Here is a 12,907-nt window from a genome sequence, read left to right as displayed (position 1 = left end):
CATTGAAAACACCGCATGGGGCTAGGAATGAATGGCCTTACGGAAACAGATTCGTATCCCACATAGACCTTGTCAGGAAGTTTGTCACGACAGAAAGTGAGGATGACGGACGTGCTGTTGGTCAGCTCACCGTTTCTCTTTGTCTTTAGACGGCGGCAGTCTATTACACCCTGAGACGCCATCTCACTCTTTATCTCATCTTCAGAGACGTAGAGTAGGTCGTAATGCGAAATGACTCCCCGACATGTATTGAGTGTTTGGTGCACCTGGACCTTAACGGGTATTTCGTTAAATTTTGTCATTTTCAATAACTTTTCGCTTTGTGTTTCGTTGCTGGTTTTAATTAACAGTGATCCATCCCTTAATTTTTTGGCCGATTCTAAGTCACCGGGTATCGCTGCCGACAGAACTCGTCTTATTAGAAAGGGAGATACCTTTGTCAGGGTCTCACCATCATTAGCACATCTCATAACAAGGAATTTCCGACATGCGGTAGACTTACTTTCTCCCCCGCCCACTTCCGGACGGGATCTTTTCGTTGGAGGAAGAAAGTTGTTATCCATGGACTCAAAACAGAAATTCATCCCCTGGGCTCCCCACCCACCACGGAGCCACACATTCGGGACGCCACACCGAGATCCGGTGTGATCGCCAGGGCTACCCGAGGGATATAGGAACCTTTGATAGGGGATCTCTTTTGGGTTAGAACCTCCAGCGCGGGGGCCCTCCGAACCCACGCACCTTCGGCCGCCCTACGGAGACCCCCATATCTCCAGCACTAACCCGTCCTGGCGTACGCTCGGAAGGAACCGCCAAGCTCCCCAGCCGCCAGGAGCCGATTGACCGAGCTGGGCTCTTCTCGGCCGCCCGTTTTTCGGGGAATCCAGGGCCGAAGTGGGGTGTTGAACTCCGGCCCATACCGGGTTTCCCACGCCCAGCTGGGTGCCGGAGAACTCACCCACCAGGATCCCCTTCTCCCCCTTGTACGGGTCTCCACGCACGGCAAACACGTGGGTGAATCTGGACGCCAGATGTTTCGGCTACTCAGCACAGCAGAGTCACATGCTGTCTGGACGCTATCCTAGCGTACGAAGGGTTTTTTGACGAGGTTGTCTCCCCGGTGGGCTCGGGTCCGTGGGGGCGCGACTCCCCAAAGGAAGAGATTACTCTCTTCCCCCCGTGCGGGGTGGTGATTCAGGCTTGTTTCGGTGATTCATTAGCATGTGACAACGTTTCATGACTAGGCGAGGGTGTGAGGTGCGTTTGGGGGACAGCGATTGGCTGCAAACCGTTTTGGCGAAGGGTTCCCCGCCCCTTCTTCTGAGCTGTCAACGGGCAACTCTCGGCGGCCGGACTGTAGTTCGTTTGTTTTTTGGGATGCACCGACAGCACAGGTCATTTTTCAGAACAACCGTCCTTATGTAAAACAAATTTTGAGCGTTTAATGAAAGATTATTAAGGGTGTTAGCATTTAAAATAAAAAATATACTTGCATCTGTTGAAATTAATTTACATTTTGTAAAAAAAAAACGTTTATTTACTTTAAAAAGGAAATTACTCGTCAAAAAAGCTCCAAAGAATCACCGAGGGTGTGATTTAAGGTACCTCTCCCTTTGTGCTAGTGTTAAGGGAATGATATTTATCGCACTCCGTCATTATGTGTGTCACACTCAAATGTGAATCGCATTCTTCACACCAAGGTGGGTTCTTCTCTTCTGTAAAGAGGATGAGTGTGTGGAGGCAGTGTGTCCTATCCTCAGGCGTGTGATTACCACTTCTTCTCTCTGGTTACTCCTGATGGAAGAGGACCATGCTGATACTACCGCTTTTAAAGCCCGGAGCTTACTGTCATCAGTCTCATCCCACGAATATTGCCATTTGTTGGCTATGACCCTTCGAAACATTACCTTAAGGGGGTTGGTCGCGCCGCCTGAATACACCCCTGCAGAGGCTATCTGTTATTGTCTTCATCCAAACAGAAAAACAGACTATACCGCCGATTTTTGATAAAATATTTGAAAAAGGTGAACCTGTGCTTCTGTCTAACGAATATGTTGTACATGGCTTACAATTATATCAATTAAATGTTAAACTTGATCAATATTAGGGTTTTTTGAACAGATATCTTGGCATCCCATGAACCGATTAGGTTTTTTTGTTCGACAAATTCAATCTATTACCCTTTATATACCATAAGAAACTACCATCATGTACTCAGTTACTGACGAAAAGCTACAAATTCAATAATCATGAGGCCATGCACGGCATTTTTCGTTCTACGCTCGATAAGAATCTCGACTAGCCTTTCTCTCCCGTGTCTTTCCCCTCCACTCCCCATTCCACCTTATTCTCTCGCCTCCCAAGACAGAGCGCCCGAAGGCTGGGAGGTGGGGGAAAACCTCTCTCCCCAGGTATCAAGTATCGTCTGCGCCCACTGAACGTCAGCCTTTCACCAGCCTTCGCAAACATTATTAGCTTTGTATTTTGTTTCTCAAGCCAAGGGGGCCGTGTGCAACAGTCGGCGGAATCACTGGAACACTTTTTCAGAGGCGGGTCGCTTTTAGTTTTTCGATGAGAGCTATCGAGGAACAGTGTTCGTGCCCGTGATCTCCAGCGTGTGGGAAGGACGGTAATATGGAGGAATGTAAGAAGCATTACAGAAAAACAAGATATCGTAGAGGATACGTGAAAAAGAAAAGTCTACAATGCGCAGAATCTTACTCGGAGGAAAACATCGAAGCAAGGTACGTATCCAGTGTTATGTGTTCTTCTGATATGTACATTGCGTACGATGAAATGTCAAATCTCAACACGGATTCTAAGCGCGCTGTTTAAACGATTTAATCGGCGAGGCACATATATTTTATATTTTTACATTTGTTACAGAAGAGCTTGAAAAGGAGTTTCAAGCATCGAAAGCAGACTCAACGGGCAAAGAAAATACCGAAAAATAAAGGTAAGGTGAAATAATTTTCTACTTTCTCGTGCCTTGTTTGTGCCATCGCACAGTGGGCGGAAATCGGAAAAAGCCGGACAAAATTACAAAATGGCTTTTTTTGAGTTATAAACTTGAAACTTCGCAGGTATACTAAAAAATGATTGAAATTTATTGATATGTACTTCATTTGACATAGATCCTACCCGTTACTGAGATACAGAGGCTCAAACGTGAGCAAATTTCCATAAAAACGCCCGTCTTCAATTTTCTCTGAAAATCTTCCAAAGTAAGTGAATGGTGAAGTTATGGGTGGATTCTTGCCGAATAAAAAACCACATAATCTGTTAGCATGGTGTTTTTTCTTTAATTTTCCGTAATCTTAAAGAATACAGCCCATAAATTCTTACCGTGCAGTAACAAAATGGCGGATACTGTTTTTCGACGAAGTTTTACATTTAGGTAGAGTTTCAAATAGGTTTTCGGCAAGGTCGCGCAGAGTAACTTATATGAGAGCATTGTTTGAAGATTTCTTGAGGTCTTTATGCAGTTTTCTTTTAAATAAGTTTGCGTCGCCGGAAATAACATTGATTTTTCATTGACCTCAACATGGATGAGCTGTACACAGGTCAGCAGCATGGGGATGCGACGACAGGCAACGGAAAAACCCCGCAGTGAAGATCCAAGACAAAAGTAGCTTTAGAAAAACAGCGATAGATGAAACAGGAATTCTTTGGATACAAAACTGTCCGGAATCGTCCCACCATATGATTTACGGTAGGAACAGAGTTGCAATGAGGTGCGAAGAGAGTTTCCAAAACTCAATACGGGACTGAAGGAAGAGGAATGTGGAGATAATGAATATAACGGCTATGTGAATAAAAGAGTAGGACAATGAGTGCGAATCATGATAAAAAACGAAGGCTTGTATTGATAAAGTATTATAGGAAATGGATATAGTGATAGACATTTCAATAGACTTACTTACTAAAAAGCTACTTGTCATCCAGATGCATGAACACGCCAGGTAGTGGCAGTAGAGGAGAAGAAGTGGAGGAAATGTTCGATAAAATAGAAAGTTTATCAAAGAACAAAAGATATGGATGTGGCCATTTTGCTTTGAGCCATTGGAATAAGTGAGCAGAATTAGTTTTATGTGGCTTCCGAACGATGATAGATTTAGTGATTGTGTGTTATTATTTGAGGAATATGAGATGTGACTAAAGAGAATTAAGAGAGATAATATGGTGAAGATGAACTTTTAAGCTAAAGGTTTGACTATGTAGAAGTTGTAAATAAATGGAGACAGGCAATGAAAGATGTATTTACCGCATCAATGTGAACGGGCACTGGGAAAAAACCAAGGAAGACGCTAGGTATCGGAATGGAAGACGAGAGAAGCAACCGAAGCATGGATTTAGACATGATGGGTAAAATACAAGAAAGAAGGGAATGTAAAAAAATAAAAGAGAGGGAAAAAGATATATTTTAACTAAACAGTGAATTTTGAAGAGAAATTATAAGATCAGGAAATGATGGTATGAGGGAATGTAAAAAATTGAGCGATTATAACGTAGGAAAAGATGACTAACTATTCTATAAATAAAAAAAATAGCCGGAATGGTTACAAATCATCTGAGTATTGTTTAGCACATATAGATAAAAATTAAGAAGGAATTTGTGGGTTATGTGGGTGTGGAGCAGAAAGTTAAATTTCAGTTGGAAAGACGAGAGAGATATTAAGCGATACCACAGGAGTAAAATAGATGACTGATGAAGACAACCAAAACAAGGAAGTAAAGCTGGCTGGATCATGTGGATATCACTGAGATAGAAAACGGAAGAAAAGGACGGTTGATTTAGAATAGGAGACAAGAGTACGTGGGGATGAAGATAATGCACGAGACAGGATTATCAGGAGGGTATCCAATGAAACCTGACCTGCTAAACAGCTAACTATAATAGGTAACATTGTATAATCATCAATTATTGCCTATTTGAACAAATTCAGCAATTACTTAGCAGCATTTTCCGCCAAAAAATGTTACCGTCTCTAAGTTTTATTTTTGTTAAAGGGGAAATTGTGCAGGTAAAGAGGATGCAGGATAATACGGTGACTTACTTCCGTATTGCGATAGTCCTTCTCTTTTTCCTGTAACCCTTATCCTTTCGTTTCGCCATATCTTCAGCTCGCTTTCAGAGACACAACCACTGAAACAGCAGATTTCAACTGACAGACACGACTGCTCTCTTTTACAGGATCCTCACGATAGGTGGAGAAAAGCGAAGAAGCTGAGAAGTCACGGCAGTCGCACCTCAAACACAGGTGGGAGGGCGGGCTAGACAGCTGAGGGGAATGTTCCTCTCCGCTTCTCATGCCCTTACACCCCGCAACTCGGGGAAGGCCAAGCGAATTTCATTCGCTTTTCTTCGACCTCGCCCCCCCTCACCTTAAAACGATAGGTAACCAGATACTCGCTTCGTCTCGGCGCGTCGGCGATACGGGCGGGCGCGAGGTATCACTCCCCATTCCACTTTCTGCGACGTTGCCGTAGTTGGGAGGGCGGTGCGGGGTGAGGGGAAGTAAGAAATTCGAATTGGCCCGAATCACGTCCTTTGTCGCCGTTTTGGGCCTGCAGTACTCCAGGGTAGAGACATTTTAGGCCAAGCGAATTCACATAGAACTGTGGGTCTCAAGGTGGTTGTGGAAGAAAAGTGTAGCCACAGATAGACGGTTTAAAAATTCTTATGTTTTAGCTTGGAGGCAAGTTATAATTGACCAAAGTCCAACTTGATTTTCTCGATCACCTGAGGACATATTACTATTTATGTCCTTCCTTAATGTGTATACACGTCTTCTAAATACAATAAAGAAAACCGCAAGTCTCTATCTCTTCTAGTTGTTCCGCAATTGAGTGGTATGTGAACTCCGGCAGGGGGAAAAAACGATCGGCTTCGGTCGCCCAGAGCGGCTCCCAGCCGTCACTACCATAACGCCTTAAGGTACGTTTTCCAAGGAGCGACTATAGCGATGATCGCCGGGCGATGATCGCTGAGCGATGATCGCGACAGCCTGCATACGTTGTTCTACAATGTAACCATTTTCCAACACGCGACTATTGCGGGAGTCGCTTACTTTGATCGCTGGGCGATTATGGTATCCTGCCCAGAGAGGGGTAGGAATCGCAGTCGCCAGCGATTATTTGCCGGTGAATGAAGTGATATCATGGCGTGCAGCACCACAAAATTGAATTTTTCATCGGAAGAAGACGAAAAGTTGACTGAAAAGGTGAGAGACCATCCAGCACTGTATGATTTGCACCATCCACTATACCGGGACATACGTGTGAAAGACAATATTTGGAAAGAGATCGCAGAATATGTAAGAAGACCAGGTGAGTTCATCACAATCTAAAATTTCCTTGAGTTTGTATCTGCTATTTCTTGAACAGATCTAGTTCGTTAACCATTTTCAGATCATCTTTTCGATTTGTTAGATAATGACTATTCTTTCACCAGATTGCAGAATTTTTTAATTGTTATATTATGCCATTTAACATTTTTTGGATGCTATAATTACGATTGATTCCAGTTGATAATGACCACCAAGTGTAGTTATGAATGAGACTAATGAAGTTCCTTTGCTGCAACTCAGTAAACATATTTGATAACTATTAGCTTAATCCCGTCTCCTGGATGAGATTCTAAGAATTCCCATAGATATACTCCTAATAAGTTACGGACTCTTTTAGTCTATGACCTTGGATTCTTAGCTGCACGGCAAAAAGGGAAAATTTTCTTCGACTGTAGATGTGTAACTGCGCCGGGTTTCTTCTAGCACGAGTGTGGATATAAGCTGTCATTAAATACCTACTACGTAATTCCTAATCGGCAATTGGCTTCACTAATATAATACAATATTTAATTAATTGCTAACTTGGGACTGGTGGATAATAACGTCAGTGGTAAGGGCTTTGTTTCATATCAAGGCAAAGTTTCCAAAGGGTAATTTTGCATAATTTCAGCACCGCTTTCAGTAGGAATCCGATAGCTCCGTGGGCAACACTTTACTTGCATTTCGATGGCATATTATAAATGAGAAATTTGATGATTTGGTAATTCTTTATTCATAATAATACATTCATAATATTTTTTCTCTCCATATGAATAATAGACAATAAGCATTTTGAATTTTTACGAGCAATACATCCACAAATTACAAAATTTCTCTTGCGACCTCAAGTGATTTCATTTTACCTGTATCTAATGCCTTGGCTGACATATTTTAAATGAATCGAAGTAATTTCTCCGAGTGCTTTATGTATGCTTTAAATTTATCAATAATACTACTTAAATCATTTAAAAATAACATTAAAAAGTTGGAGGGAATTAATTTTTGTCCGTTCTGTTCACATGATGGTTTTGCCATCCTACACTGCCCTCTCCAATAAAGTAGTCTGCAGAAGAATCTCTCACAGAAAAACCTTCTTGATTTGCAAAACCTCCAGTGCCAGCCAAACTAATTAGATTTTGACAAGGCAAATCTTTTTCCGGTTCAAAATCACAGTTGGTTTTTCCATGTGATGAAATGAAGTCATCTCTTAGCAGGTTGTGTAAGCAGCAAGAAACGATGATGGCGTCATCAACTCGTGAAGGTAGTAAATGAATGGGAGTGTAAAAAATCCTGAAGGTTTGGGACAACAATCCAAAAGCGTTTTCGGAAACTCGACGAGCACGGCTAAGCCTGTAATTGAAAATAGCTTTTCGCTCGTTAGCTGCTGCATCAGTTCTTGGGTAGGGTCTCATCATATTTGTATGTAATCTGAAGGCTTCATCACCAACTAACACACATGGAAGTACCTTATCAGAATTAGGTAGTTTACGCGGCAAAGGAAGCAGGGACCCAGTAGCAATTTTTTTCCCAATGTCTGACCTATCAAAAATTCCGCTATCACCTTCCTTTCCGTAGGAGCCAACATCAATGTACATGAACTTATAGTTGGCGTCAACCAAAGCCAGCAGAACGATGGAAAAATAGCCCTTATAATTGAAGAAAAGGGAACCAGTCTTACTAGGACAGACAATCCGAATGTGCTTTCCATCTATAGCACCCGCACAATTTGGAAAATTCCATCTTTGGTAGAACTGATCTGTTTTACTTAATACTTCTTCAGGCGATAACGGTGGCAAATACAATGGCATTAGCTTTTCTCTCAGGACGCTCAATGTAGAAGCAACAATCTTGCTTATTTCACCGGCAGATATTCGGAATTTAAACCGTAGAGAATGATAAGACTCTCCAGTCGCCAAAAACCTGCGAAAAGTAGAGTATAATTATACTTTTGTTTTTCAACAATCTTTATTCAATACTTGATAAAATGTTTTCCTTCTTTCAGTGACAGATTGTAAAAAACGATGGAAAAACATTAAAGACACTTATGACAGGAGAAAAAGAGCAAGGTCACCGACAGGCTCAGCGGCTGCTCCCGATATGAAAAGAAAAAAGTGGCAGCTAAAAGAAAAGTTATCTTTCTTACAATCAACGGAGGCCCCCAGAAAGACCATATCCAATGAAAAGGATACGGCTGATGTAGAAATCACATCCGAGAGGGAAGTAAGTGAACCCCAACCTGAATGTGAGCAGATCGAAGGAATATGCGTAAGTGGGGAATCTGGTTCCTCGGTGAACTCGGCAGACAGAGTGAATGTTGGTGGAGCCAATAAAGTGAAAAAAAGTGCTAAGGATAACTTTTTAATGCACCTAAAAGAAAGGGACCATGAACGCAAAACTATCATAGAAAGTTTATTAGCGGAAGAAGAGGATGAAGTGGACTTATTTTTTTAAAGTATTGCTAAAACAGTTAGGAAACTTAGTCCAGATTTCATTACCCAAATAAAATTACAAACTTTAACGCTTGTTTCTAATTTTGAGACCGAAATGAGAAGGCAAGTGGAGCGTCAGCTTCCCAGTCCTTCCTTGTCCACTACCTTTTCCACTCCCTCACCAGCAACTAGTGGATTAACTCCACTTAGTGGGAATTCTCTACCAGCTTCACCAAGTGATTATGGTAGGCATGACATTTATGAAGGAGCAGGTGTGAATTCTTACAGTTTTTAAGGTAGTTGCACTGATTTTAATAACCACTTTATGTATCCAAATCATTTTAGAATAAAGAGATTTCTTGTCAACAACTCCAAAATGTAACATGAATTAATTTCCGACTTACCTCAAAGTGCAAGCTTTTCATCAGGTCTGATTGGATAGGGATGTCTGTTGCAATTTATCTTCCTTATGTCATCCTCTATTAAGCTTAAAATAAAATTAAACTGGGAGGGGTTCAGACGGAAAAATTCGCAAAACTTCTCACCGTCTCCTCGCAAATGGTTTTCGATCAGCATATGTGAGTATCCCTCTTCACTCCTTGTTTAATATATCTGATGCTCAGACTTTCTCTTGGAAATAATGATTTTCTCTGCAATGTCGTCGTCGTCTTCTTCCTCACTCAGTAAAAACGCTAGAATACGCCTCTTTTTATTACTCATGCTCTCACGCACTTGCACAGGTAAAGAGTTTGGAGACTACTGGGTTCTCGCTTCAGAAGAAAATCGCAGTCGCTTTTAAGAAAACGCCAAGGCGGCCGCTAACCAGCGATCATCGTCCAGCGATCATCGTCCAGCGATCATCGTCCAGCGATCATCGGTCAGCAATCATCGGTCAGCGATCATCGCTACAGTCGCTCCTTGGAAAACGTACCTTAAAGGTACGGTTAAAACTAACCTTAATGTCCTCCGCACTCACCATGTCCCATTTTCCCCCACTCCCGCGCCTGGATGTTACCCTCACACCACAGGACCTTCCCCACCCCAACTCCTTCCCATCGAACGCGTCACCACGTGTCCTAGCGGAGAGCCCTCATTGGACGGAGGGCGGGCAGGAAGGGTATATAACGAGGAGCCCGATACCAGGGAATGCACCCGTCTGCAAGTGGAATGGCAGAGCAGACCCCCCATTGACGTCACAGTCACTGACTTAGTGCCGCAAATGACAGAGAGATGGCGTTGGCGGTAGCGCTGTTTTGAAATGAATTTTCAATGTAAAATAATTCAAGGAAGATGTTTTATAAGCGATTAATTGTCATCAAATTAATCGGAAACCCCCTAAATTATTAATAAATCTGTAATTAATGCTAAGAAATGCGTTTAGAGAATATGTCATACCCGATAACGTGATTCATCATCATTTTAAGCTATAACGCAAGAGCTGCGGGAACCGTGCGTTACGAACTGTATTTTTAATCCAAAGTTTGTCGATAAATTTGCTGTGTCAAGCGACGTAACTGGTGTTTGGAGTATTGTGATGTTCGTTTGCTGTTAATACAATACGCTGTGAGTGATCTTTTTCTTTTATCGCCCTGATGAACTACTTTTAAGTTAGCGTACCTTTCGAGTGACCATGCCTGCAAATAAGAGTGTTCGGTCAGCCTCTGCAATAATAATAATTCAGTTGACCACCCAGGGGTACTTTTCCATAGATATCCGGCCAAGAGAGAAAGGTTTGTGTTCCGAAAATTATTTTTGGGTCTATGTTTTTAGTCTTAACGGCCCATCTGGATTCATTGATGAATGCATGAAATTTGGTTAGTGACAGAATTTCCTTCCCTATTAGTAAACTAGAATTTGATTTCATTTATATGTGACAGCGGACATATTTCTTGATACAAACGGCAAAATAATGACTACTGAATTGATATGATGTTTCGTCACCTCTTCTACACCCAGGTCTTCATCTTGGAGAACATTATGTGTAAATCCAGCTCTATCTGCCGTGCCTGTGGATGAACTTAGTCATCGTTGGCTCTTTGTTTGTTCCGCCCACTTCCACCATAATGACTACACCAATGCCCTTAGAAATAGATTAAATGGCAATGCTTTTCCCACCTTGTTACTGCCTCAGCAGGATCTGTAAACTAGCACTAGCAATGATGAAGGCACCTCTGCCCCTCTTGTTAGATCTACACCCACTACCACCTCTCTTCCATGAGACTCCCCTATGGGAAATGTTTCTAATCTATTATTGATTTCTAAACCCACAACTATACCCGATTCTATCCCACCCACTGTAGAACCTTCACTATCCATACCATTACGTTCTTTGACGCCAATCCCTTCTACCTCTAATGATAATTCTTCTCCTAGTCATTCAACTTCAACTGTGATATTAGAAACACCTGCTAGGTCATCATCCTTAAATCAATGTGATCCATCCTGTACCCCTCTGTCAGGTACTCGCAGGACCCCCATGACAAGTGGGTCTAGTTCGCACAAAGGTAAAAGATTTTCTCTTCTTGGGAGTCTAAATTTAACGTCAGTGGTCGATTTCACTCCTCGAAAGAAAACAATGGTTCATGTTATTAGGTTTCAAAGAAAATCAATTTCTAAATTTAAAAAATGCCAAAAGCAATAAGAAAGAAGTACCAAAATATTTTGAAATTCTGTGATGACAGTTTTGTGGAACATGCAGAAAAAAATTTACCTTCATCATTTACCCAGTTTCTTCGTACTCAACTTAGAATTGCTGGAAAGAAACCTAAAGGAAGAAGGTGGACCACTGACGAGAAATTAATGGCTCTTCCTTTGTTTAAGAAAAGCCCAAAGGCTTACACTTTGTTGAGATCTTTTGTTCCCCTACCCAGTAGAAGAACCCTCACTTCGTTATTGCAGCAGATACCATTTTCCACAGGAGTACATGCAGATTTGGTTAGTCATTTATCCATCCATGCATCAGAAATGGCTGAAGAGGATAAGTTTTGTACTTTACTCTTTGATGCAATGAGGTTAAAGCCAAATCTGTTCTTCGACAGCCATCAACATCGCATTGATGGATTTGAAGATTTAGCCACTGGAGAAAAGACCAATAAATTGGCAAAGTATGCTCTTGTTTTTATGGTTAGAGCCCTTTTTGGTAAGTGGAAGCAGCCAGTTGCCTATTACTTTAGCAATAATAGCACCTCTTCCTCCACCATCTGTGCAATAATTAAGGAGATTATTCCTTTACTTCTTTCTGCTGGACTTAAGGTTTTGGCAACTGTTTGCGACATGGGCACAAACAATGTGAAAGTCCCCCAAGTATTGGGTACTAGTTTCCAATCCCCATTCTTTTCCATTGGCAATACCAGAATTTTCACAATTTTCGACCCACCTCATTTGCTAAAATGTTTCAGAACTTTATTTATGAAATATGATGTAGAAATTGGTGTGGATATTGGGGGGAATAAAGTGAAGAAGGTGGCAAAATGGCAACATATATTGGCCACCTATGCTGACCAGGTTCCACCATTTCAAGACCTTAAGCGCCATACCAAGAGACATCTTGATCCCAAACATCGAGACAAGATGAGAGTATACTTGGCAGCACAGGTACTGAGCAATTCAGTAGCTTGTGCTGTCAACCACCGAGTTTCATCAGGTACGTGTTGAGAGTGAAATGTTAATGCGATGACTTTAAATATTCAAATTCTAAGTTCATAGAATTTAAAGGTATGGAGAGGGTCTTATAAATAATGTATTCATTAATACAGGTGTTCTGGGTTCTGATGGTCTGGCCACTGCTACCTCCCTCCTCCTCTGTGATGAACTATTTGACAGCCTGAATGGTACCCTGCATCGACGAGACCGGTGCAAGGTATTGAAAGGACCTGTCACATCATCTTCACCTCATTTCCAGTTCTGGGAGACTGCCATCAAATCTATAGATGGTCTTAAGTTTCTTAATTGTGACAAGAGACCAGCCTCTCAATATGGCTGGTTGGCAACCATTAGGGCTGTGAGAATGCTGTGGAATGTAGTGACCAAGGAGGGCTTTCATCATTTAGAAACGAGAAATCTTAACCAAGATCCATTAGAAAACTTTTTTGGTAAAATTAGGCAAAACTGTGGGCAGAACCACCACCCCAACGTCCCACAATTTGTCAG

General features: G+C 41.8%; 1 protein-coding gene across 1 annotated transcript; it reads left to right on the top strand.

Annotated features, from left to right (window-relative positions):
• Positions 1-6,030: 6,030 nt before the first annotated feature.
• LOC124163659 (transcription factor Adf-1-like) lies at positions 6,031-9,018 on the top strand. Its single transcript, XM_046540715.1, has 2 exons — positions 6,031-6,330; positions 8,332-9,018. The coding sequence occupies exons 1-2, from the start codon at positions 6,162-6,164 to the stop codon at positions 8,778-8,780; spliced, it is 618 nt and encodes a 205-aa protein (XP_046396671.1). The 5' UTR covers positions 6,031-6,161; the 3' UTR covers positions 8,781-9,018.
• The last annotated feature ends 3,889 nt before the right edge of the window (positions 9,019-12,907 follow it).

The sequence above is a fragment of the Ischnura elegans genome, chromosome 8 (genome assembly GCF_921293095.1).
Source record: "Ischnura elegans chromosome 8, ioIscEleg1.1, whole genome shotgun sequence".
Taxonomy (NCBI): Eukaryota; Metazoa; Arthropoda; class Insecta; order Odonata; family Coenagrionidae; genus Ischnura; species Ischnura elegans.
This window is presented reverse-complemented; position numbering and strand designations above follow the sequence as displayed.

Bases quoted from the DNA above. Each gene is read 5' to 3' on its own strand.
- LOC124163659 (XM_046540715.1), top strand. From the start codon at position 6,162: ATGGCGTGCAGCACCACAAAATTGAATTTTTCATCGGAAGAAGACGAA. The intron at 6,331-8,331 runs GTGAGTTCATCA...TCCTTCTTTCAG, and splicing joins AGAATATGTAAGAAGACCAG to TGACAGATTGTAAAAAACGA.